At 37.1% G+C, this 27,949-nt stretch overlaps 2 protein-coding genes across 2 annotated transcripts; one reads left to right on the top strand and one right to left on the bottom strand.

Moving 5' to 3' along the window:
• The first annotated feature begins 7,664 nt into the window (after positions 1-7,664).
• LOC149298947 (ribonuclease P protein subunit p30-like) lies at positions 7,665-18,347 on the top strand. The gene is made up of 11 exons (XM_089486790.1): positions 7,665-7,743; positions 8,484-8,539; positions 10,395-10,451; positions 11,121-11,195; positions 11,969-12,040; positions 13,290-13,379; positions 13,690-13,806; positions 15,526-15,555; positions 16,298-16,335; positions 18,044-18,123; positions 18,250-18,347. The coding sequence occupies exons 1-11, from the start codon at positions 7,665-7,667 to the stop codon at positions 18,345-18,347; spliced, it is 792 nt and encodes a 263-aa protein (XP_089342916.1).
• Positions 18,348-20,434: 2,087 nt separating this feature from the next.
• Positions 20,435-26,433, bottom strand: LOC149298946 (ankyrin repeat domain-containing protein 1-like). Its single transcript, XM_089486944.1, has 9 exons — positions 26,410-26,433; positions 25,377-25,556; positions 24,463-24,606; positions 24,176-24,283; positions 23,375-23,473; positions 22,215-22,313; positions 21,837-21,935; positions 21,194-21,292; positions 20,435-20,545 (listed from the first exon to the last, which is right to left on the bottom strand). Exons 1-9 carry the CDS (start codon positions 26,431-26,433, stop codon positions 20,435-20,437), a joined length of 963 nt encoding a protein of 320 aa, XP_089343070.1.
• Between the last annotated feature and the right edge of the window lie 1,516 nt (positions 26,434-27,949).

The raw sequence follows: 27,949 nt of genomic DNA, 5'->3' as shown, positions 1-27,949 counted from the left end.
GTTTTTCCTGGCGTTTTTCATCAAGAAAATAACGCAGGAAAAATACCTAGTGTAAACCTAGCCTAATGGGGATTAAAATGGGATGAGGAACAGCCAAATTTACAAGGTGAGGTTACTGAAGACAGTTTAATGTCAAAAGTCATACATGTGGAAAGACACAAGGTATTTATACTGCATAAGCAAGGTCTCTCCCAGACAGACATTTCATGCTAGACAGGGTTTTCCAGATATTTTGTCCAAGCTCTTTAAAGAGGCACAAAGAAACGGGCAATGTTGAGGATCATAGACACAGTGAATGGCCAAGGAAAATTAGTGCAGCAGATAAATGTTGCATCACGCTTACTTCCCTTCACAATTGGAAGATGTCTAGTTGTGCCATCAGCTCAGCATTGGGAGAAAACAATTGGGCCCAGGAATATCCATCTACTGTCTTGAGAAGTCTAGTGAGAAGTGACCTTCATTAAAGACTTGTGGCCAAAAAAGCCATACCTCTGGAAACAGGGCCAAGCTACTCAACTATTCACAAAAACACAGGAACCGATGAGGCGAAATTTCAAATATTTGGCTGTAGCAGAAGGCATTTCGTTTGCAGAAGATCTGGAAAGCGGTACTATAAAAAGAACTGTTTGTAGGCAACAGAAAATCATGGTGAAGTTTAGGGCTACATTTCTGCAAATGGTGTTGTGGATTTGATAAGGATTAATGGTCTCCTCAATGCTGAGATGCACAGATAGAGACTTATCCATCATGCAATACTATCTGATTGGCCCCAAATGTATTCTGCAGCATGATAACGACCCCAAAGACACAGCCAAAGCCATTAAGAACTTTAACATTTTAATAAAGGCATGTGTAAGATACTGCAATTAATGGTTAATTAATGAATGATTGACCCATCATACTGCATAATGAAGTCAAGCAAATGACCTTCCCTTCCAGGTGTCCACCCACCCAGTCCTCCTGACCAAGCTGCAGAGCTTTCAGACACAGAGAGACAAAGAAAGATATGGAAATACAAGATCATGCTAAATTGTAACACCTTTAATGCAGATCAAAAAGATTATGTAGACAATCAATTGTATGCATAGACATAGTCTGGGGATGTCTACAACACCAAAAGAGACTACTTGTGCCAATTGCTACAATTCACACCAGCACACAAAGAAGATGCATGTTTGCATTTCTTTTTGATATAACTTCATGATTGTAGATTCACAATTTTGCTCTGCTGCATGTTGCTTTATAAATGTAAGCAATTTCCACTTCAACTGAAAATAAGCCTGAAGAAGGTATCTAGATAGTCTCGAAAGAATACAACCTGTTATACTTCAGTTAGCCAATAAAGGTATTATCTTTACCAAACATGTTATTGTTTGGCATGCATTATAGCCATCTTGCTTTCCATGTGGTTCTCCCTTGCTGATGCATGAATTTTGCAGAATTCCCATATGGAATTGCCTCTTTCTCCATCCCCTAGGACTTAGATTTGCAACAGGTATGTTCAGTTGTAAACTCTTGTAGCAAACTCTAGTGCTCTGGGGAGTGGGGTCTGCCCCTTCAGAAATGACATACATTAACACACATCCCACAAACACAGATGATACATTTGTGTGCTATTTTGTGTACCATTTTGTGTGCATTAAACTGGGTTTATAAGGCTTTACCTATTAATTCTGTCCGGCCACCATCATAATTTTTTACTTGCAGCAACAATATATTCTGTTCAAATGTTTTTATACCTCCTGTATCCAATATAATCTTATTGTAGGGAACCGTGGATGTGTCACCATGGCATTTGTTTTGTCTTTTTTTTATGATTCACCTCAGTAAACACTGTGAATCATCTTCTTTTTTTTTCTTCTGTTAGGCATCAATAGAAATATTTTACATAAAAAACAATATTTTATTAAAAAAAGATTGTGGGAATGTCGATTAGCCAATGTGTTTTAGAGATGGGATAATTTGTAATCATCAAGACTTAAATAATGATTTATTGAGGAATATACTTTTGATTAAACCTTGTTAAGTGGCCCTGCCTCTCTGTGCTTCCCAGAGCCACGTCACCCTGTCATTTTTAGCTTGATGGCTTGCTAGCCTTTTAGCAGGCTAGCCTGCCAATGTGCTGGATGGATGCTGACAGGGTTCAATTCTAAACTCAAATACTATGAGAAAAAGAACTAAAGCCACATTAATTCACAACCAAAACGTCAGTTCACAAGGCCAAAGTGTTACATGAATATGTCCTATAGACCAGTTAGTGCTGCCTACCATAAGAATGGTGGTGTGATGGAACCCCCTTTTACCCCGGCTGGGTATCTCCATCAGAACCTTGCTTCCTCGCTTACCAGCTCTCAAAAGAGCAGAGGAAAATAATATACACCACCACCAGTCATCCAAACCACCAGCCAAAGCTTAGTGTAGAGTGAAGAACAAGAAGAACAGCACACAGAGCAAGGAGCGTTGGCAATTCACTCAGTCATCAGGCAACACCAATCTAGAGTGAAACAGGAACTCAGTCTTTATTTAAAACACACAAGTAATTAAACAGTACAAGGGGGTAATTTACATACAATAGACACAGCCAACTACACACAGTTCTCCATCAGGTCTCCTTTGTACTCAGCCCAGTAGGGAGTCGCTATTGTAGTCTGTGGGGGAGATGGTAAACACGGTGGTTCCCTGACTTTTGGCTGAAAACTGCTGGATATCAGATCTTAGTGCAAATACTAGCCATGGATGTCTTTGTCCTGTAAGTCCTCACCTGATGGAGAGTAACACCACACAGCGTCTCTGGTACTTGGAGGAAATGTGGCACTCTGTTCCAGGGGTAAGAAGCAGTCCCAATGGACCCCTTGCACCCATCTCCCCCAAAACAGAAACTCTTCCAAGTCCAGAGTCTGTAGGAAGGAGGCTGGCCCTCAGGCCCCTCCAGGAGGCCATGGCACGGAGGCTTCCGTGACAGATGGCATACACCAAGCAAAATTCATTAGCGTAAAACTGCTAATTTACATGAATTTCAGCTATTATCCTTTTAAATCAAGGTTGATTTGTTGGAAACATAGAAACACAAAATTTGATGACTGATAAGATCTAGTCTAAAAAAAATTCTGATTTAAAGACTCAGACCTTGATCTTAGATTCAAGATGCCTATCCAACGTATGTTTACATTTCCTCACTGTATTAGCCTTTATCACTTCAGCTGTTAAAGCCATCAATGATTTAGATTGAAAAGCATAGTTAAAGCCATCGCTAATTCAGAGCCCACATATCACCTATAATAAGGTATACATGGCATCAAGCATATAGGCCACTGGCTTCCAAGCTAGACGAGTCCAATATTTATCTAAATGTGTTTTGGAATTTAACCAAAACTAGGTGATTAAACATCATAGGGGTTATGTATGAATGGTGATTGTGGTGCAGGGTCTTAAAAGTGTTCTTAAACAGTACAGGTTGCTATGGTAATAAGACCACATTTAAAGTTTTGCACCAAAGTCAATTTTTATCAACCCGATTTGATCTCTCTGCTTTCAGTATGGATTATGTAGGCTGAGGGATGTGAGTAGTTTGCTTTTCTGACTACTTTGAAGCCATCTGGTCAAAAGACATTCAGTTCAGAGTCTAATTTGGAATATTATTTCTCTCATTGATTACTGATTGCATTTTTACATGCTAATTATGTAGCATATAATATTACAATGCAATTATTTGTTCTCCTCTTTTAGACTCAAAGGGTTATCACATGAGTAAGTAAAATATCAGCTTCCTTGAAATATATTTCTTTTTGGTTTTGTTTAACATTCATTCTCTTTGAGTTCCATATTTCTTAATCCTACCTGACAATTTATCCTCTGTTTCTTAGAGAGATTCCTGACTTCCTTCCTCACTATTTTAAATATTGAGATTGCATGATTTAAAAGATGTGTCTTGTCATTTACCAGAATGCACATATATGAACCCTTTTCTCATTTCTCTACTAATTTTGCAAGAATCAGAGTTATCAGTTAGTGAAATCATTAGGATCATTGTGTTGAATTACTACAAAGCTTGGGACTTGCATGTACAATTACAGTATGTACTTGTACTGCTTGAGTTCTAGCACATGGCTGCACTTAAAGAATAAAAGCAGAGCTCCCTTGAGTCACTGTAAAAAAGCAAAGAAAGCAAAACTTGGAGGGTTTAGGGTTTTTTGCCCAAAGATGCCAGTTAGTTGCTGATTAGAAGCAAAATAGTTTTTAACAAGGAATCACAAAACAGCCCTAAAGACCCACCACACATGGATAACTGTAAAAAGTTGGACCTGAAAAGGCATCCAAGTGTCCTTAAAGGGATACTCCAGCCATCATAAGCACTTTATTGCATATAAGAGTGTCCCCCCTTTCAAATCTCCCATACATTTGCCCTTTCACCCTCCCCCCTAGCTATTGGCTGTGCAGGAGGTGTGTTCAGCTGAACACATCTTCTGACACGCCAGTGTCAGCTGGGGGGGTCTCCTGTGTGCATGTACATGAACAGCTTTCATTGGTATTACTGCCACTGATTGGTGGCTTCAAACATCACTAGGGCAATCGTTATGGGTCGGCATAACTCCCACATCTGCCCCCCAACACACATGTAAAGACGCAAAACTGAGCTAAGTGTTTCTATATTTATTTGCATGTAATTGCAGTAGACTTAACTAAGCATTATTGCCATAGACATTTACCTCCCGGTATTCCAAATGGCCAGGGAGGGGCTTTTTTAAACACTTTTAAAAAAACCTATTATTGATTTTTATAGCACCATATCAGCTTAATGTATTTAATTTATACAATTTCATTTACAAACACATTTTCTTCTGCATATATACACGTTATTGTGACTTTTAAGGTTGTAGTGATACACCAGGGGGGTATACTGCCCAACATTTTAAAAGTCCAAATAGGGAAATTTGTTTGAAAGAGTGTATTTAGACATCTGGCCAGAGGGAATGGCTTCACCCAAAAAACATTTTATGTGGTGTAAAGCTAGTAATCAATGCTCTGAAGCCAACACTGGGAATCCAAAAAGCTGCATTATTTGGTGGTGGGGACTCACACACATTTTCTGAGATGGTTGCCAAGATGGGCCACACAGGCTTAAACAAGCTTATTTTTTTTTTTACATTCCTAGAAAACATGGTTCTGGTTCAAAGTAGGACCTATACATGTAACAGGTGCTGCTTATTAAGTAGTAGCAAATACTTAATTCCATTAAATAAAAGTAGAAAAACAGGCTGTTTCAAATATCCACCACCCCCTTACATTAGGTTGAACTTTATTACATTAAATAAAAGTAAAAGTCTCAGGGGAGCATACTCCATATAAAAATGACAATTTACGATTGTAGTGCCTCTAAGGATTTACTGCTATAGGTCAAGCAAGGGTTATATTATAATTTAGGGTAGCATCTATTACAGACACTGAGTATACACCTCCCCTTTCTCTTGTAATTTCTCTGCATCAGGACACTGTCAAACATAATGACCCGCCTCCTCCCTTCTTCTCTTTAGTCCCTTCTTCCAACTCTCTTGTCAGCATTTTCTCTGCTTCTGCAGAGAGAGATCAAAGGAGACCAGAAAATGGCTGGAGTGAGTAAGTGAGCGGGTGGTGGGCAAATACTAGGCAGGGGGAGTGTGTAGGGGGCACAGAAAGGACTGAGGGACAACGGATTTCATGGTCAAATAAAAGAGCCCCCCTTTTCTGAAACGGCAAGAAACAGAATTTGTTGTCCCAAAACAAATGAGCCAAAAACTAAACAGAAAATTAGTCCGAAATTATTTTGAGCCCTGTCTAATGTAAAACACACGCCTGTGTGTGTAATCTTATCGGTTCCATACTGTGTCCCTGAATGGCAGAAATGAGGTTTGGTCACCCTAGCCCTCACATGTAGAATTGTCGCTAGTGTCCTGCAAAGCCTCCATGATGTATGTGCCCCCAAACGGCTTGTCTGTGCCATATTTGCACCAAAACAGCTTGGCTGAGCAAGCTGGCAAAATATGCGGTTGGTGCTCTGTGCTCATGTGAGCCCCCAACCTCAAGGGAGGGAAGTGTGGGCTCTGTCTCAGTCTCCAGAAGTGTCAGTGTCACTGGTTATTGATGCAGAACGTGGGGGTACGACGTCATATCCCTGCGCTAGGCATCAGTTGCCGGCACACAGTGATAAGTGAGCACGAAAGCTGAGGTCTTAAGTGACAGACCTCGCATTCCCTAATGTTGCGCTGTTTAGAGGGGGATTGTGATCTCCCCAATCAGCCCTGCTCATCGGACGCCTCCTACCTGGACCAGCGCTCACGGTGCCTGGGCGCGCACTTCCCACAGGGGCACCTGATGAGCAGGGCTGGTTGGGGAGATCATAATCTTGCAGCTGCCTCGGCACTCCCTGAAGACCGGAGAGGTCGGCCTCTCCGCTTGCCCCCTCCCCTATAGATACGTTACTGTATGGTGTAGGGGCACCATAGGCTTCGCTCCTGTAGCGATGCCTATGGTGTCAGGGACCATACTCACACATGCTACCTTAATGTTGGGCTGGTTAGAGAGATCCGTGATGTCCCCAACCAGTCCTGCAGGTGCGCCCGAATTGAGTGCCTCTCTCGCCTCACCCTTCCTATGGCCCTGAAAGGTGCCAACCCTAAATTAACTAGGCATTCACAAGATAAAAGATTTACACTTACTGTATATCCACACGCTTTGTATGGCAGCATATACAGACATATACATTTAATATATATATTTATATATGTATATATATTTATATATATATATATAAAACACATAAAGACTAAGAGAGGCGCGTTAATTCTGTCAGGCATCTAATGTTTCAAGGTGTGAGCGCCACCTGCAGATGCCAGCAATGCAGGGAGTCTATGCGGGGGGGGGGGGGGGGGGGCTACCCTCTTCCTACGGATTCTATTCATAGGGCTATAATGGTTATGGACTATACCCGAGGGTTTTCCAGGGTGTTGGGACGCTGAGGTACTTGTATACAGCCTCCACTAACCCATGGTTACGTATGAATGTCCGTTTCGTTAGGTTACACCCATTCTCTCTTCCGAGCCCTGGGATAGGTCAGGGTGAGGGCAGCCGATAGCTCCACCTTTCGAGCACGTGGGCAGCAGCAGAAGGGAATACAGGAAGAACTGCAGATTCGCAGGTATTTCGAGCGATTCTTGGATTGTATTTAATCTCCGTTTCATTTAAACCTCATTTTGCTTTAAGCTTTGCTAACATTTTATAAATTGATCCCGCAATTTCCGATAATTTGCTGTGATGTAATTATTGCGACATTCTTATACTCGAAGAAGGGGCTAAGACCCATGGGTATGCATACCCCAAGGACCCATGGGTCATTATATTTATATCAAGTGATTGTGTCTTCCTGTGTAAGAGATGGATGCCATGAGTTATTAAAGATTAAAATGTTGCATCTCATGACAAACAACTGTGGCTATCTTGTTGGTGCAGTGTTAAAAGCATCAATTTGGATGTCGCTAGCTCACTTATTAATATACAAATTAAATCATGCTGTTATATACAGTTTTCTTCTGCAAGGTACAACTCAATATTATGTGCTTACAAGGAGCCATTTTCATATATATACACTATTCCAGTTATATCTTCATAGGCGTTTTATGTATTGTTGCAGAATGGCGGTGTTTGTAGACTTGAACATTATGAATACAGATATTAAGAAACTGCAAAACATTATCGAAATGGCAGCACACCGTGAGTATACATATTTATTATTTAATATGATTTTTATAATGTTCCTTCCTAACTTTGGGTTTAGCGTTACGATACAGCTGTTAGAGAGGCAACGTCATTTTGGAAATAATGGATCATTAAATCTATTTTTGCCTCTTTTTTCCCATAAACTGTATCAGATTGACTGTATTTCCTATAGGTTACATTTCACATAACAATTCATTGTTAAAACAAACTCAGAAAATGAAAAGAATATGTTACTCTATTTTGCTGAATGGGTGGCGACGTGTTGTCATGCCTTGTTTGGCATAACATTTAAGCTCATACATCTATGGGAATCCACATCAAGAATAAAACATGACCCAGCTGTTTTAAGTATATGAACATCATCAAGACAATATCGTGCTTTAAAAAGTCTAAGATAGAAAGTGATTTAAACTTTTCAACAGTATAAAATTAATAAGCGGTTTCATCCAGTCCAAGAATCAATATTCTGCTGCCTTTTTCTTCTCCCGAACGTTTGACGGATGTGAAGACACCTTGTCGGATTAGCAAACAGCTGTCGGCTGTAGATAAATTTTGACCGCTTGTACTCTAGACGTTGGCTATGGTATAATTACAGCTTCTATGCATGGTTAAAAGAACGAAAATGTGTGTTCATAATAATGTAGAATATTTGGTCTCTTAATAGCTGATTCGTTTAGTTTTTCTTTGTAATGATTACAAACCTACCAAAATTTATGTCACATGTCTCGTTTCAGTTGGTTACTCTACTGTTGCCATCAATCATGTTGCAGACTTTGAAAAAAAGAAAATGGTATGTCTGAATTTTACTTTTCTTTCTAAAGCATGTTTTTAGAACAAGGCTAAAAATAGAGAAAATTTCATAATTTCATGATCATTGCACGTATGGCGCATTTACAGTTGGCTTTCAAAATCATTGGGCTGATAAAACACTTAATTCATATGTTATCTGAAGTGTCAGCAAATTCAGTATATATTTAGAACCTCGGAGCATCCCAGGAGATTTATTTGACATGTGACTGTCATAAAAAAAAATTGACATTAATTCTGCTATGACTGTAAATCTAGTACCCTAATGATCATTTTGTTCCGTTAGTGATTTGGATAATTGATTTTAAGGGTTTTCTTATAAAACCAACATTCTACTTTAAATAGTATTGAAATTTATAAACAGCATTGGATTAGGGAAAAGCAGTGCCAAGTATTCACTGTTTGGAGGACCTAATTAATTTGGTGGAAGTGGTCATTTTTCTCAGTACCGGTGCCTTCCAGCAATCTATGCGGAATTAAAAGGGAGGATCAATAATGCAGGCGTAGACAAATATGGTATGGATCTAGGAGACAACTTTTTTTCTTCCACAGTCATGTTTTTATTTTCTTATATTATCCCCTTGTCTGCAGTTAAAAGATGTTTTGTTGGGGCAATACAACATAAAATAAACCTTTCTTCAGTGCTGCACCACTTTTTACGGTACTCCGGTTAACCTTTTCATGACGAGTGGTATTTTACACCACCAAGACTCGTGCTTGTTTGTTTAACCATTATTCTTACGCTCACACACAAGCTAACACCATACAGTAACAGACACACACATGCTAACGTCTTATGCTCACAAACACTACCACCTTACAGTTACACACACACACTCTAACATTCTACACTCATGCACACATATGCTAACATCATAGACTAACTGTGTTGACATACACACTAATTCTAATGCCATACTGTAACATACACAACACCATACATGCTAATACTACACTCTTACACACATAACACAGTATTCAACAACATACACACAGGCTAACACTATACATATATACAGTGCTATGGAATTTGATGGCGCTATATAAAACAATAAATAATATACTATTCATAAATACAAATTATATGTATATAAACACACATACACGCTGAATCTGACACTACAATACAGAAGACACACTGATACAGTATACACACACTCACAGACAGACTCCAACACAATACATATACACACTGACTGATACTACAGTATACACCAACGCTGCTACCTCCCTCACCCTGTAGATACCTGCCAAGCTGCTGCCTATCTTCTGCCATTGTGAATCCACCACCCTATGCTTTCCCGCAGGGGTGCGGTGAAGTGAGGTCGCGTAATGCACATTATGTGACCCTGTTTGGAGCCTCACTGTCCCATCCCCCCCCCCCCCCCCCAGGAAAATATCGAGTACCGGATTCACAATGGTTGCCCTGGCCGGTTTTTACCCCCTTGTCCTGTAAAACCCTGGGCGCCAGGAAGTGGTTTCTAGTCGCCATGGCAAACTGGCGGCTGGGTTTGTCAAGCCTTGCAGTAATGTGTTAAATAGTTGGGAGCTACAACCTATATCCTCACTTCAGAATATCTTTGAATAATAATACATTTCAATGTGCAGTTGACAGCGCAGACTAATGAGGTGGTTGTTCGTTATAGCTTGCCAAACCAGTACAGCAAGAAATTATTTTGAATTAAAAAGGATTAAGCAAACCTTACTTATATTAAAAGTGAATGTGTGTGAGAGATTTTATTATAGTCTATATTAAAGCCGAACATGTATGGAATTCTTTTACCTGAACTTAATTGTGGACATGTGATTTTTTTTTTATTAAACCTTTTTTCTCTTAGGAAATTGCCAAACCAATATCCACAACAGAATTATTTCCATCACCACCAATTGTACAGGTATGTTTGAAGACTAAAACTGTGACTTCCATTGGTGGGTGTTTACAAAATACGTCTTTAGTGTTCTCTGCGCTTTTTACTGATGTATAACATATCGTTATTTTTTTTCTTTAGGCGCAGAACCTTAATAACGTGTGTGTGTGTGTGTGTGTGTGTGTGTGTGTGTGTGTGTGTGTGTGTATATATGTATATATATATCTTGACTCTATCTAAGGACAGCAGGTAGAAAAATACAGAGTGAATTAAAGAAAATTGTGTTCCAAGCTCTACTTAAGAATAAAACTTATCTTTAAAAAAGAAAAAAAAATTGAGTTTATTTAGACGAGGGTTGGGTATGTCAGGTTGTGTCACTACAGGACCGAACGTCATATTGTCCCATTATATTGCATCTTCTATTGTTAATTGATAGATGTTCGTTTACCTTGTGTGTGTAAATATATCATCATTCTTATTATTATTTATTATTATATAGTGCAAACAGTTAACACAGTGCTTCTTACAAAACAAATATTCAAGGGGTATGACAAGATGAAGAAAAACAGATAAATTAGAGAGAGCCCTAGAATGGGGCGAGGAAAAACATACGGTTGTGTGTGTGTATATATATATATATATATATATATATATATATATGTGCATTTTATATTTTTGTGTCTGCTGAATTTACAGGGAAAATCCAAACCAATCAGAATCCTTACCAGACTTACAGTTATAGCCTCAGACCCATCTCATTGCAATGCTCTGGTAAGTCATTTAATTGGCATTAGTTCTGTATCCCATAGCACAATTTTCATTCCTTTTTTGTATTGTAAATGTAAATCTACAAAACTCTGCCATATTCTGCGGGGCAGTGAGGTTAAATGAAAACGCGATGATGTATTTGTTAATGGAGATAATATTAATAACAGAATACTCTGTTTACAATAGAACTTTATGCTAGATGTTCATTTAACTGGAAACTGGAATGGAAGCATAGTGACAGCATTAACAGATTAATTTTAGATGTACAATTTGGCCATTCTGGATTAAATGGTAAATGGCTTTTCCATATACATAATATATGTAAAAGCTTATCGTGGTTTAATTGTTTGAAAAGCGGTCGTGCCAACTTAGCAAACAAACTGGTCAAACCATTCAATTTTTGGTAATAAAACCACTTCGCATTTTGTATAAGAATCATGTTCATGATTTCTATTCCCTACAAATTGCGCCATAATGCATAATTATAATGCATCTTTGATTTAGCTAGTGCTTGTAATTGTCTGGTAAAAGAAACCAGATATCTTGACCATTACATTCTTGAACTTGTTGTATTATAATGGCGATTAAAACTAATTGGTCATCTGTAAAGAGACAGGTACATAGAGACGGATTTTAAATTGCTTACCTGAACTTACAAGGTGTAAGTGGTTTGGAGTAATTTAATAATGCACCAGTTTCACATGATAATCAGGGACTGTAATTAAACCTAATTGTATGAGAGCTTTAAAATCCTTATTTATTTATTGTTTTGACAGAGATCAACGTCTCCTACTGCCAGATTGTATGACATTGTTGCCGTATATCCTAAGACAGAGAAGTTGTTTCATGTAAGCAAATCATTGTTCTTAGAAGTCTTCGCTGATATTGTCCGGCACTACTTCTCTTAGCAGTGAAAGTGTCGAGCCATATTGTACAGAACACACATAAAACCATACCCTCGTTGGCTGTACACACAAACTTCTGGATACCTAATGGTACAGACTGGGTTTCTTTCAAGGAAGTTGATGAAGCACTGTGTGTTTTCCTCTGCAGCAATGCTGGCAGCACTCATACGTCTATTTCAAAAAGACAACCTCTGCATTTGACGCTGAGCACGTGCACTCAACTTCTTTGGTCGACCATGGCGAGGCCTGTTCTGAGTGGAACCTGTCCTGTGAAACCACTTTATGGTCTTGCCCACCGTGCTGCAGCTCGGTTTCAGGGTCTTAGCAATCTTCTTATTACCTAGGCCATCTATAAGTATAAGATCCTCAGGGAGTTCTTTGCCATGAGGTGCCATGTTGAACTTCCAGTGACCAGTATGAGAGAGTGTGAGAGCGATAACACCAAACTTAACACACCTGCTCCCCATTCACACCTGAGACTTTGTAACACTAACAAGTCACATGACAACAGGGAGGGGAAATGGCTAATTGGGCCCAATTTAGACATTTCCACTTAAGGTTGTACTCACTTTTGTTGCCAGGGTTTAGACATTAATGGCTGTGTGTTGAGTTATTTTGATGGGACAGCAAATTTACACTGTTATACAGGCTGTACACTCACTGCTTTACATTGTAGCAGAGTGTCATTTCTTCGGTGTTGTCACATGAAAAGATATAAAAACAAATAAAATATTTACAAAAATGGGAGGGGTGTACTCACTTTTGTGAGGTACTGTAGTGCTTGTTACTTTATCATGTGCACTGGGAGATACTACTGCTTAGTAGCAAGTTTGAATTTTCTGAATTTTACACAGCTCATTGAATCATTCCCATTGCCTCTGCAGTCAGGTCCATTGTACGATTTAGGGAACTAGCTGTTCCTTAACTTTTAATGTTTGCAACAAGATAATTCATGATTGAATCTATAGTGCTATGTCCATAATGAAATATTAGTCAAATTCTGTTGACATTGGATATAACACTGAATCCAATTAAAATGTAGAAATGTGATAGTTGTTCTTGTGTGCTTTGACTTCCTCTTATTGCCTTATTTTGGAATAGGAAACAAAAAAGGTCACTGTTTCATTTTGACATTTTTCTTTCATGTAAGTTTATTCTTAAATGTGTGAGATATGTTTCATTTTCCATACAGGCTGCTTGCACCAGTATAGATGTGGACTTGGTATGCATCAACGTAACTGAAAAACATCCATTCTATTTCAGAAAACCACCTATAAATGCGGTAGGATGAAAATGTTTTGTAGATTCTCCTGTATGAATATAGATTATGGTTCATTTCAGACAGACATCTGCAAACCTTACAGAGTTTTGCATTTGTGAAACTACATGGTTGAGTAGTGTCAACTCCCTTTAGAGAAATCCCAATGATACTAACAAACAAACAATTTTGCATGTACACGGGGTTTATGCGCCATTGTGATGATGAGCGTTTTTTTGGTCCATAATGGGAGACATTCTTTGTCACACAAAATAATATAATTAATAAAAATATTACTGCCTTCTAATGTGTGTTCAAACTACTCCAATTGCAGGCAATAGAGAGAGGAATCTTCTTTGAGCTGATTTATACTCCTGCAGTCAAAGACTCAACAATAAGGCGATACACAATATCCAATGCACTCAATTTGATGCAGTTCTGCAAAGGAAAGGTAGAGTTTCATCTTTTTCTTTGTGGGTTTTTTTTTATTTATGTGAAGCAACAAAGATCAAACAGTTGCACCTGAAGTTTTTAGTCCTTTGCTGTCAAATCTTAACACACTGCAGAATGTCCAAGCTTGTGGATGAAATTAATTGCTGTCCACTGTAATTTAATGCCTCAACGGCCGATAATGGCCCTGAACCGTCATTAAATTAAAAAAGCTTAGAAGTTGATCAACGATCACTTTCCTTGCTTAAACGGCATTGCTGTAATGCCTCGATGTCGAGGCATTCAGTAACGCCGAGATCGGCACCAGGGGCCATGTCTGGCAATCAACGAGCATTTCCTAAACTTCAATGGTGTTGCTGAAATGCCTCGATAGCGACCCTCTTGAGAACTCTGGCTACGCTTGCAGGTTTAATACAGGTACTGCATTCAACTGTGCAAGTCAATGGAGCCCAGCTTTCTAATCACAATGTGATTAGTAAAAATAATAAAAAAAAAAATTGCTAGAAAAAAAAATTTTGCTTACATTTAAAAATAATTATGCAGTGATGTCACCAGAGGAACCATCCAGTACCAGCAAAATGTACAAAAAAGAATAAAATTAAAATAAAAAATAAAGTTTATTATTATGAGCAAGTGCTAAAATTAGCGCTGTATCTTCTCAAAAATCCCGACATGGAAAGAGTTCAAATAAAAGTGTTTAAAATGCCCAAAGGGTGTCTAATAAAAAATGAATGGTTTGATGTGGTAAATTAGAGTGGCCATGTTGAAACATAGGGCAAAGGCACAGACTGACCTAAATGGAGAAAAAAATGCACTTCCCAAATGTGGCATCCAACAAACCCATGCATGTGCAGTATCACTGCTCTCAGGAGATGTTGCTGAACACATATTGGGGTGTTGTTTGATAGTGACGCATTCCAGGAGATATTAATTCATTCCTGAAGTACAATTTGTGTGTGGGGGGAATTACTACCACAAACCCATCCTGTCCTGAAAGAACAATATATAACTTGTGTGGGTACACTAAATGGGGAGAAAATTACAGCTGAACACGAGCACCGCAAAAGTGTTAAAACAGCCCCGGTCCTTAAGGGATTAAATAGGCACATCATTATTTACATTGGGTTTCTTGCATACCAGAGAACTTCACTTAGAGTGCCCCCTTTGTTCAGTGTGTCTTCATTTAATGGGTGGGGCAATCCCGTGGGCGGGCAGTTAGTAGAACCCCGGGGTGACCAGACACTGCTTCCCTGCCTGGAGATTGCAGAATCTGACCTGGAGTACTGGGGAAGCAGTGTCTCGCCTGGAGACTCCAAGTAAAACCCAGCACGTTCTCTTAGGCCACTGTAATTGTACTATATATCTTATAGAGCTGGTAGTGCGGGGTTGTAGCATATAATACAGATGCGCTATATTTTTGTGCAGCTGTTGAATGCTAACTGCAAATCTGTGTAACAAAAACCAAACTGGAATCACCATATTGTTGGGTCATTAAGTGAAGCTTGCTTGCCTCTCCCCTCACATAGTAGATCAAATGGTATGTTGAGCGTTGAGTTTAGCTATATAAAGTCTACCTTAGAGTCTGTCTATTTAGTAAACATTTTGGTTAAACCTTTGTAATAGGAACAGTCTATATAGTGTGTTTGTTAAATCTGTATATTTTTTTTATTTTTTTTACTTGAACATATACTTATGCATTTGTCTTGTCTTTAATTTCTAGAACATAATTATATCAAGTGGTGCAGAGAGGGTAAGTTCTAGTCCTTCAAGAACTTGAAATGCTTAATGTAATTATTGCAATAAAATTATCTCCAACAAAGTATTTACTTCAGTCGACTTTTCTTTGTAGCCCCAGGGAAATCTAATATATTCCCGGTCATATTGAGGTAAATGATAAAAAAAAAAAAAAAAGGATATCAACGTTTTACATTCAGTTTGTCACAGTGTCTGCTTTAAGGTGCATACCCCACAACTTTTTAGGTGTCTGAATCGGCACTTTTTTTAAGAAGAGGGAGGCCTGGGCAGGACCGCTTCCTACCTTACTCATCTGGCCACCCTGCAGAATTCAGCTTCGGTGTGTTGCAAGGTGGCCACGTGACAGCGTGATAGAGGTCTGCCACACGAAACGTGGGAAGGTTAGGAGGTGCACAGATTTAATAGTGTAATAGATGTAATAGTAGGCAGTCAACATTAGTGCTGCTGTTTTAGAAGGTTTATAGATTACTGTGATTTATTCACTAAAAGAAGCATTTAATAGTATGTTTCACTTCTTTGTGATAGTTTCTCCATCAAAAAGAGGTGGGTTGGCCCTGCAAAATGCATTGTTAAATCAGAGGCTTCTTGAAAGGCAATTCATTGAGTATACATTATGCACGGTTGGCCTTCCTAATTTACACTGAAGACTGGAAAACATAACTTTCAGTATAATGAATAGTTTGCATTGTATTTATTTTATTGCATTTTAATTGCTCAGTTTTTTACTTCACTTACAGCCTATGGAAATGAGAGGACCATATGATGTAGCCACATTGTATCCTTCTTTAAAGAGTACAGTACTCCATATAACGGGACATTTCTGAAGTTCGTTATTAAATATAGTCACAAATTTAAGTACAATTTAATATAAATTTGCAGTACCTTGTGTGTGTGTGTGTATGTATATATATATATATATGTATGTGTGTGTGTGTGTGTGTGTGTGTGTATATATATATATATATATATATATATATATATATACACATCATATTTATTAGAACTGTCAGAGTTTTAGTCAGCTGTGTAAGAGTTCTTTCAAAAATGGACATGTTAAATTTTATCCATTAACAAAAATTGAAAGGTGAGAATGGCAAGACAGAGTACAGCAACAAGGCACTTATACGGCATCAGCGAGGTCTCTCCCAGGAAGAAATTTCAAGGCAGGCAGGGGTTTCTAGATGATCTATCCAAGCTTTTTTGATGAAGCAACAGTGAAGCATGGTGGAGGGTCCTTGCAAGATTGGGGCTGCATTTCTGCAAATGGAGTTGGGGATTTGGTCAGAATTAATGGTCTCCTCAATGCTGAGAACTACAGACATACACCTATCCATCTTGCATTGTGTATCATGCATTAGAGAGGCATCTGATTGGCCCCAAATGTATTGTGCAGTATGACAGCGACCCCAAACATACAGCCAAAGTCATTAAGAACTATCTTAAGCACAGAGAAGAACACAGACTCCTGAAAGTGATGGTTGGGCCTGACGCAGAGCCCTAATCTGAACATGAAGTCATATTACATAAAGAGAAGACACTAAGGCAACCTAAATCCATAGAACAACTGTGGTTAGTTCTCCAAGATGTTTGGAACAACCTACCTGCCATTTCCTTAAAACATCACAAACCTTATGTACAGTTGTGTCTATAGTTTTACATATCAAGGCACAATAACAATTCTCTCTTCCTTAACAAGTCTTAAAATTAGGTAAATACAACCCTAAATCAACACATGACATGTAAGTGTCATGGCTTACTCGATAAAAATAAAGCCAAAATGGAGAAGCCATGTTTGAAAAACTAAGTACAGTTTGTGATTCAATAGCTTGCAGAACCACCTTAACAGCAATACCTTGAAGTAATCATTTTCTGTATGACAAACAGTCTCTCACGTTGTGGAGGAATTTTGGCCCATTCTTCTTTACAACATTGCTTCAGTGTATTTAAAGGTTCTTCCACAGCATTTCAATTGGGTTGAGGTTTGTAATTTGGGCTATTGCAACACCTTGATTCTTTTCTTTTTCAGCCACCCTGTTGTAAATTTGCTGGTGTGCTTGGGATCATTGTAACTGTGTGCAACTTTGGATCCGTGGAATCTGTGAAATTATTATAGAAGGACACACTAAACCACACGACTCCAGAATTTTTAACTTATAGGACTAGTATGAGCATTAAGATTATGTTTTGATCTAACTCTGCATTAAGTTGTATAGTGTTTGGAATCACAGACTGAGAAACCAAATCCTGTTTAACTAAACCATAACCAGTTAACAGGCCTGAAACTGCCTACTGTACCTTGGGTTAAGGGGTAACATACAGTTTGTAGTTTTTGTAGCAAAATATGACATACCAAAAAACACCAATTTTACAAAGTGAGCAGAGTTATATTTTAGGAAATCTAAATAATCTGTTGGTCTAAAACTACTATTTAAGCTGTTCAATGTGTCAGTTATTAGGTGGTATGATCCTTAGTAATATGTCAGAGGTTTGTTGTTTGGGCTAACCGAAGGAGCCTCCAAAGCTGCTGTATCTACGAATTGCCGAGCTGCACTCCTCCACGGTGGTAAGTTACCGAACAATATCAAGTTATTTTTATGTACTTTCGTTTTATTACTCACTTGCAAAATTATTACAAATCAAAATATGATCCTTGTACTGTGCCTAGTTAACTGTATGATTTAATTTGCAGAAACACGAAAGACTGCTTTTGGCATTGTATACAGTGTGAAGAAACCTTTGTCTGAAGAGGAGTCAGAGCCTGTTTCCAAAAAACCCAAAAAGGAGTAGCTTTTGTGCATATTTTGCAGCGATTATTTATAGTGCAGAAAAATGGGATGTATTTGTCCCAGAGAAGACAGTGTTTAGACGGTTGTGATACTGTTTAGTGATCCAGCATCTTCTTACAGTAAGTTGAAAGTTACTCGAGCTTTCAACACCATCTTTCCTGTTGTATTATTCCTGAAGGATGTTTTTGGCCGAATATGTAGCTGTATGTCTTGCTTAATAAATGCTTTGGCTCACTAAAAACATATTGAAACTATAGTAAATAAAACATCAGGATTTTACCACTCCATCACTGTGTTACTGTACACGAAGAAGAAGAAGAAATGTCAAGATATTTGTTTATTTTCAAAAGTACAGAATGTTTTGTATTCAGACAGCAGATATTTTTATCATTATTTTCGCTGTAATACAATCATTAAACTTTCTTGAAAAATCCATTCATTTTTTTTCAACGTATTTCTATGTGTAAAGCTGTAGTTTAAATATATTGTATATATGGTATTGATTAATGTACTCTTTCCGTTATATTGTTACACATTAGCAGGTAATCACGCCACAGTAATGCTTGACCCGCAAAATATTGTTTTGTTTATATTTTTATATTTCATTTGACAAATGCAGGATTATGGACGCCTAGAGAGGTATCTGCCACTAGATGGCAGTATTGATCTAGCACAGTCTACTGATTTCTATGGCTCATCCTGCAAGTAAAAGCTCTGTAGTTACCATAAAATAGAGCTTAGACACCTCTTATCCATAAGATATGTTTCTCAAGAATGCTGAATGTGATGGCATCTGGCATAATGTGCTCATGCTGCATCACAGGCAACATGAGAAGATCCTATACATTGTACATATTAAACCAAAGCAATAATAAATAATTGTGTGGTATAATGATTTTAAATCCCATTGCTCTGTATTTTAATCCACCAAATCTTTGATGCATTCCCTTTACATAAAGTAAGGTTTACAAAATCAAACATGTCAAGTTATTTGTCGTAAGCCACGTTCTCAATACAAAATTTACAGAAAATACAATACAAATGTATAAAAAGACATCACATAACATAACTCTTCCATTTGCTATTGCATTTCTTATAAAACAGGAGGCAATCTCGCCTGTTTTCATGTTTGTTTGTATGTACGATTTCAAATCCAAAATTCATCAAGTGGTTTTAAAACCATTCTATATTCAGAGAGTCCAGAAGAGTAAAAAATAACTCATCCTCAGTCCTTCATTTCACAGAGGTGTGTAAGACATTGCTTTGCATCCCTCTTAATATCTAAACAATTAGAGCTACAATATTGTGCACCTTCATTAGTACAATGTACTCAAGAAACAGTGTTCCTTTAACCATTATGCCATCCAGGTGTCATTTTTCTGTAGGCCTGTTTGCCTTAAAGGATCTATCCTTTTTCCACTAATGCTTAATGCAAATTTGTATACTCTCAACCAGTACATTTTTCCAGAAATCCCTCAAATTGCTTAATATCTTCACTGATTCAGAAACCAACCATAGACAGCTTCCTAGAAGCTGTTGTGCCTTACTCAGTAGAAGACTTGAATTATCTCACATGCAGCCAGGAACTCTGGCATTCATCTTTCTAGTAATTTAGTTCTATTTGGTACAATACAGACCCCAAATTATTAATCAGCTTGAAATGACAAATGCCAATGAAACACTGAAAAGATCAATACTTGCTTGCAACTTCAATGTTACTGCTTAAATGTTTCACTAAGCAATTACCCGTACCTTTTAAGTGTTCCATTGCAAACACTTGTATGTCAACTTGAGTATTTGCTAATAACTTTGAATCTCAGTATTTAAAATACACCTGTGATGTACCGTATAATACATTAACCAGTCCTTAATGAAATATTTTTACTCAGGCTGGAAATAGTTACAAACATTAGTATTTTAGACTTGTTCTGAAGTTAGTATAAAGCAAAAATACTTACAAATGTTAAATACAAACAAATAAAAAAGGAACAATAAATAAGTGCAATAAATTAAGTCATTTTAAATAAATTAGAAAAGGTGCAGCAATGTCTCTTTAAGGTATTTCTGAGCCTCTTGGCATTCATTCACTCAGAATTTGTTGATGCAAGTATCCTTGTATGACTTGTCCTGGAGCCCATTGAATATCTCTTTCACACCATTCTGCCACTGAAGGACGAGCTCCATTGGTGTCTTCCCTGCCTGTGAAAAGGTTTTCAAAGAAACTATCAGTAGGGAATCGTGAAAGATAGCCTTCCTTAACCTTCCCAGGTGTCTGATCTATATATATCTTGTTGCTCTCAAATGATTAATATGCTCACTCAGTATACTTTTGGCCAACTAGAGTTTCTAGTTTTGTGCCAAGCATGCCCAATACTGCATATGAACGCTGGGTTCAGTTGGGTTTTGGAGTCGATAAACAAGAATTATGCAAAACAAAAAATTGCAAACGTTTATGCAATAAAAATAGGAGAATAGTGGTTTCAGGAAATAAATACAATTTGGCATATGTGTACTCTGCTTGCGCAAAGTAAAGCTGTACAGATGTCAATGTATAGTGTAAGAGATATGTTTTCTTAGTGAGATAAACCATGCGTTAGATGTAATTCATGTTGTGCTCCGATATAGTACATTAGCATATGGCACCTCATGGGTATACTTAATATATACATTTACTTGTCAGCATTTTTTCCCTTAAGGTATACATTTACTTGTGAGACATCACAAAACATACATTATTTTCAAACTATGTCATTTTGCATTTTACTTTTTGTAATGAAGCTGCTTTATAAACACCTGTATTATACTTAAAATGATTGGAAAAAATAGTGTTTGTATCAGGAAACTTACGCAGTTTTTGATTGAGAGGTTGGCTCCGTACATAATCAAGAGTCTCATCATTTTGTAACGATTTAATCTCACTCCATCATGCATTGGGGTGTCACCTTCCTGCAAGGGGAAGTATCATTACTAGTCATGTTTAACCGGGTTTATTTATTGAAAGATCATAGATTATACATGAACCACAACTGACTGTATTTATTGCCTCTATGGAACTTGTTTATGCATGGCCCCCTACCTGGGACTATATGTGTGATTTTCTGACAATGTATTGCACGTTATACATTCACGTTTCAGTCTGTTAGTATTGTTAACAAAACACCTTGTAATTAACGCCAACACCGTGTGAACAAAAACATATATAATCACATTAAAGAAAAGTGTGGTTTTTAATAAGTTTGATTTTTACTGGGCCAACGCAGACAAAGATGTAAAGTTACATACATTTTTGGAACCTTCGAGGTATCAAAAACCTGGTGTTGACCTGTTTTTGCTAATACTTTGCATTTAATGTGGTTGTAAAAGGTTTAGACCCTTCAATAATCCAGCAACAATGGAATAGCATTGCTGCTTCTTCTTAGCTTTTGTGTAATATATTTAAAATGTAGTTACTTGGTAGTGTCACCGGACAGCAGGGTATCACTGTACTTACCCTGTCTTTGGCATTTAAGTCTGCTTCACATGCAATGAGGTGTTCTGCACAGTCATACTGTCCTGTTCTGACAGCAACATGAAGGGGTGTGCTGAGTAACTAAAATGAAAAAGCAATACATTAACATTTCAGAAAAATGCACAAATATATATTGCTAAACCCTCATTAGGGAACATCTACTCTGTTGATCAGTCATGTCATATTTCTAATGTAACATATACGAATTAAGAATCTTCATTTAAGACATCATATTTTAGGATTCTCTTGCTATATATACCAACCCAGAGAAAAGTTTTTACACCTATATTATAAGAAATAACAGTATTATAAACAACGGAAATACTTTACAATTGTTTAATCCTCAAAGGAAAATAATACCTTGTCTCTGGCATTGATGTTTGCTCCTTTCTTAAGCAGGAACTTTAGTGTTTCAACACTTCCACCACGACAAGTCCAGTGAACTGCTGTGGATTCCAGCTGTGAACAGAACAAGCGTTAGAGTCAAAATAGCATAACCCAAAATAAATGTCCAGCTCTGCTTTATGATCCAATTTTCTTGTCGGATTTGGTGTTTTAGACCCTTATTTAGATATGATTAGGGAGTTCCCGGGTAGAAAAAATAGGTGGAAAAATACAAGTAGTCTAGACTACTGGGGTTAGAAAAACCATAATGGCGTATTTGAGTCATTGTATAGGATGTCATTGTAAATATTGTGATGAAACTTCAGTTTCTACTTGATTCTTTATATCTAGGGCACTGTTTGTATTCACAGATATATAAATTCCCTTCTAGTAGGGATATCCAATTTTATCCCTGACAGCTGTAATCTGACAGAGATTAGCATTTTCCTAGCATGTAATCATTGCCACAAACGTCACCCTAACAATTAAGGTCTGAGGCATCGTGTTCTGGAGCTTGTGACCTCTGCCAAGTAGTAATAAATATAATCTGTAATCAATGATGTCACCAGCATATAAACCCTGTCACTTGCCTCATCTGACAAAATGCTTTATTTCTGTTACCCCTAGAAGGGACTGACAGATTTATTTACGTAAACACAAGACTAGACTTTGACGGTCAGTCTGTTAAGGAGCTGAACTCATTGGAACCTCACTCAAAATAGTTGACAGTAGAAAATCTCCTAAGTAACTCAACTTTGGTATAATTCACTAACAGTTTAATAAATGAAGTACTAAACTGTATATTTTTCCTTTTGAGAAGACATACTATTAAAAGTTAGGTTAACACCCATTTTACACTTAAAAGACAAGGTCTTATCACAATTTAATTTCCTATTGTAATAGTCAAGAAAAATGCTATAACATAATGCCCCTCCTTCTGGTGGATTGGAACCAGTTAGGAGCTGGGGTTTGAATAAAATAAGATTGTATTCTCTCCATTTAAGCTCTGACAACTTGTCAACAGTACATGAATAGAAAATTACAGTATGTAATTCAGCAATATTTTCCAAAACTCATTATCGTGTTGCTCCAATCCTCTCTAGTGAAAGCAAAATGTATGAGATGCATCCACATACCATGTCTTTAAACTCAGTATCTGATCCGGCTTCAATCAACTTCTCTACAATTGCAAGATGTCCTTCCGAGCAGGCTCTGTGTAGAGCTGTGCGTTTATACTGTAAGAAAGAAAGGAAAAGAGTCTAAACTAGTGAGCACACACACACACATATATGCAACACATTACAATTTCCACAAAACTTTACTTTTTGTTATTATATTAAATGGTAGGATTAAATACAGTATGTGACTTGTGTGCAATGAAAGGCCCTCTACACATCATGTTTACCAAACCTAGAAACACACCAGGTTTAGTTATGCTGATTATCATGCCTGCTTTGGAGTTTGGTGTGCTAATTGGCCCAGTTCCACCACCCCCTACTCTACAAATCGGGGCTAGTCTTGCTCTTCTGTGCAGCAAACCCCAGCTTCCAAATGGTTCCAATGCATCCGAAGAAGGGACCAAATCCTGAGAAATTCCCATGTATGAAATTACTTCACCAGCATGAACAGAAATACATATAATTACAACATAAGAGGTAGCCATAGCCTCCTTTTTGTTGGCACTCATTTTATGGGGTGGTCAGTTCAACCTGTGACTCTCCAGCTGTTGTCAGCCTAAACAAGAAGTAATCCCAGACCCTCCTGGTGAACTGCATATGGTGTACCATGTCTAATGGTTTGAATTTATTTTAGGACACTAAGTTAAGGCTTATCTCAGTGATGTGCAACTTGACCAGGTAAAGATTTGTACTTAAACAAAACATCAGTCAATAGATCCAAATTCAAATAAATACAAAAAGAACTGGAAGAAATCATACCTCATCGCAAGCATTTGGGTCACCGCCATCAGAAAGATATTTTTCAATAATAGGCATCTTATTCTCCAATGCAGCTTTAAAAAATGTAGCTTCATCCACATGTTCAATCTGCAAATAAAACAATTATGTATCTGAGACTTTGGAACAACTGTCTTTATAAACCTTTTGCTGCAACAATCAAAATGAAAAAAAACCTCTAGACCCTAAGTGTACTGCACCAAAATATGACATATTATATCTTTCCAGTCTGGCTCTGCAAACTGTCAATAACTTTAATGATGACTTACAATTTCTTTGGGTTCTGGCTCTGGTTCTTTCACCACGGGCACTTTAACTTTCTTGCATTTTTTTCTTTTTTTAAGTGTGATAATCATTTGGAGATCCTCCAAATTCTCAAGCTTTGGTCTTTCATCCAGTTTCTTCTTAAGGAGCTAAATACAAAAACAGTAGGGAAAAATTAATAATGATAATTTGCATTTTTTTGTACGGGCCACAACCATTCTTCTCACTACATAAAATACTCTGTGTACAGTATATAATTATTATTACAAAGTGTGTTCATGTTTACAGTCATAAGATTTGTGTTCAAAAGATATAATTAATATTCTGTCCCTTTATGTCACTTCTTTGTTGAGTTTTTATAAGGCTGGAAAATGATTGTGTTCTAGAAAACTGTGCCCTAATATGAGTTTCACAAATGATTTAGTACATTTATATATAAAATGGCTTAAAAAGATTACAGAGTATAAAATTAAACAAAAATTTAATTACAAAGGCAACTATAAGAAATATGGCTAATTGTAATAGTGAGTATAAGGAGGCAATGCAAACCTGAGAAAGAAGTACAAGATGTTACCGATTTTTGACAGCTATTGTTGTTCTACTGAGTACCATTGTGGGACACACTGCCCCAGCAGACAACCAGCAGACAAAAGGAGGAAAGCCATACTTACGTTCCAGGTAACCCAGACACGAGAGAATGAACCCTACAAATTTGGTTTGGTCACTCAAAAAAGTTAGATGCAAGTTTTAATACATATGTCTTCTCCCCATAAACCTGGAAATAGTTTTAATAATACTAATTTCATATTCTTTAAGATTATCCTTTTTTGCTGCTCAGATAGGTTGTTACTCATAAATGTGTGTCAATAATACAGGTTCAGTGGTGAATTATTAAGAGTAGATCCTAACAAGGACAAACCTCAGCCTTTAGCAGTTTTTCTTTAGCTTGTCTCTCCTCTTCCAAGGCAATCAGCGATTTCGAAGTAGTCTTTAGGTCATCTTGTTTCTCTAATGTTACGGCGGTTTCATATACCCCATTTTTGAATTCTTCTGATACAAAATTTCCAGTTTCTTTTTGATCACTTTTCTTTCCGGTTACCTAGAGTAAAAAAAACAACATATTTTATCTGAAAAATCAATTAGAATATTGTGAAAACAGAGCATTTCAAATCTATAATAAATATAAAAAAGCACTTCTGATCCAGGGAAAGATTTTTTTTGACAGAATTTTAACATTGGGTGTAAAGTTAGCCTGTCATCAATTACTACTCCAAAGGTTGTTTTGCTAGAATACTATTAAGCATCCATTGTGTCTCAATTAGTCATCTATAGACTGAGCAAGTACTGTAAATGGAAACAGGAGGGGTTTTTTTAGCAATATAATGGAATTTCACATAGTTTGGATGCATTGGATCATACTACTACTATTAATGCTACTACTACTTGTTATTATTAGTAGTAGTATTTTTATTATAATTTCTTTTGTTTCTTCAAATTTTTGAGTAACTACACAAATGAAAAAATAAATTCATACAATAAACATAATAATGGTAATTTAATGTTGGCTCTAAGAAAATAAATATTGACTATAATAGCTATAATACCAATAATAGTATCTTCTTCATGCTACAACTTCATGTTACTTTTTTATCCTATTAATAATAAGGGTAAATAAAAAAAATCAAAACATTGTGATTTTGACCATGTTTAGATAATGTTAAATGTCTTTATATTTAAATAAAGACTATAGCATGAACTACTATAGAATACTAACATATACAAGTTTGTTGCATATACAGCCATACAACAAATTAGCATTTTTAATATATAAATATTTTCTTTAATTGAAAAATTAAAAAAAGATAATTGAATAACTTCAAACTTGTCAAAATAAATGCTCAGAGTAAACTATAATTAAAAAAACCACATAATAATAAATATAAAAAAAATACCAGTTCTTCCACGTTCAGAATCATTTTGCCAGCTGTGTCTTGTTGTATCCTTCCTGATGTTAACCTTAAGAAGACAAGTTAGCTCTAGCTCTTGGGCTCCAGCCTTCTTTAGCTTATATACTGTATCTCTGGAAGGTGGTATGAGGTAATGTTCCAACCTGGGACATCAACATCTATGGCCCTAACTCAGACATTGAGATACCTGCACTGTCATTCCAGACATGTTAACTAGCCAGATCTTGTGTCATGTGAGTAGCTAGAAGGGAGGGTAGCACAGGCATTACGATAAAAAATATCCCATAGGCTGACCGCATTGCATATCCCAATTGGTATGAAATGTGAGAATGCTTCTCCAGTGGGAATTACTGAATGGCTCAGCAATGCGAGTCATTCTATCTGAACTAGTGGGGCAGCTGTCTACTGGTTGTGAACACGATTTGTCTGCTGACTTTGAAATGACTAAAAGATGCTGGAAAGAGGGATGTATTGGTGATGGTCATCTCTGATGATTACCATAACTGTCATTTAGTTTGGGTAGGGAAATTGTCTCTCTCTCTCTCTCTCTCTCTCTCTCTCTCCCTCTCTCTCCCTCTCTCCATGATGATAGCAGTATCACTCTATATCTGATCTGGAGTTTCCTGAGGATTATTGAGCAGGAATATTGTCTCCAAAACTAAAAATGACAATGATATAATTAAAACCAAACTCAGTCGCAAATACCACAACAAGTCAGCTTTTATTTAAATGATAGTATAGTATACTAGTATAGTAGTATCTGAGCAAAATGTTGACACCAATTTGTGAGAGACATTTTTAAGAATTATAACTTATTGCAATTGTCGCACGTATTTTAGAATGTCTGTGGTATTCATGCTTCAAGTTTGAAAGAAATATATTATCAGTAGGAACTGTATAGCCATGAATTAGGTAAATTACCAAGGTTAATAACAGTTTATGTGACGGGTCATTTATTAATAAGATTGAGAAGAAGACATTGGGGTATTGTCACACATCTACATATACTTTCCTTCACACAGACTCAAACTTTCTCTCAAATAAATACATATCTCTCACACAAACATATAAAGACTCTCACATAGCTATGCTTTCACACAGTCCCTTACACAAAACATACACAATATCTGAAGCCAAAGGAAATATGTTTGTCTTCATGGAGCATATAGTACATGTAATCTCTTACCAAAACCTTTTATAGGATACTTGCTTTGAGGCTGAGACTGGGCTGGTCGCCTTGTTTCAGAAGCACTCCTCTAGAGTATCTTTCCTTTTTCTCTCACAATAGGTTCCAAACAATTAAGTAAAACACAGACACTTTGCTGTTATTATACAAGGTGAAATATTTCTAGAAACCTAATCATTTATTTAAATGGCATTGTATTGATGAACCCCTAACAAAACAAAAAAATAAATTATAGTCGATTTACAAAACTATCGGGTAAATAAATACCATATAGAAGGATGTGCAATGGAGTCACCAAACCATTACAGAAGCTACTGTACATAAATAACAGTATGCCCT

Source organism: Sceloporus occidentalis, unplaced genomic scaffold, assembly GCF_023333645.1.
Source record: "Sceloporus occidentalis isolate IW3139 unplaced genomic scaffold, rSceOcc1.0.p SCAF_30, whole genome shotgun sequence".
NCBI classification, from domain to species: Eukaryota; Metazoa; Chordata; class Lepidosauria; order Squamata; family Phrynosomatidae; genus Sceloporus; species Sceloporus occidentalis.
This window is presented reverse-complemented; position numbering and strand designations above follow the sequence as displayed.

Bases quoted from the DNA above. Each gene is read 5' to 3' on its own strand.
- LOC149298947 (XM_089486790.1), top strand. From the start codon at position 7,665: ATGGCGGTGTTTGTAGACTTGAACATTATGAATACAGATATTAAGAAA. The intron at 8,540-10,394 runs GTATGTCTGAAT...TTTTTCTCTTAG, and splicing joins ACTTTGAAAAAAAGAAAATG to GAAATTGCCAAACCAATATC. The intron at 16,336-18,043 runs GTATCCTTCTTT...GTAATATGTCAG, and splicing joins CCATATGATGTAGCCACATT to AGGTTTGTTGTTTGGGCTAA.
- LOC149298946 (XM_089486944.1), bottom strand. From the start codon at position 26,433: ATGATTCTGAACGTGGAAGAACTG. The intron at 24,284-24,462 runs GTAAGTCATCAT...TTTTATTTGCAG, and splicing joins AGCCAGAACCCAAAGAAATT to ATTGAACATGTGGATGAAGC. The intron at 22,314-23,374 runs GTATGTGGATGC...TTCTGTTCACAG, and splicing joins ATACTGAGTTTAAAGACATG to CTGGAATCCACAGCAGTTCA.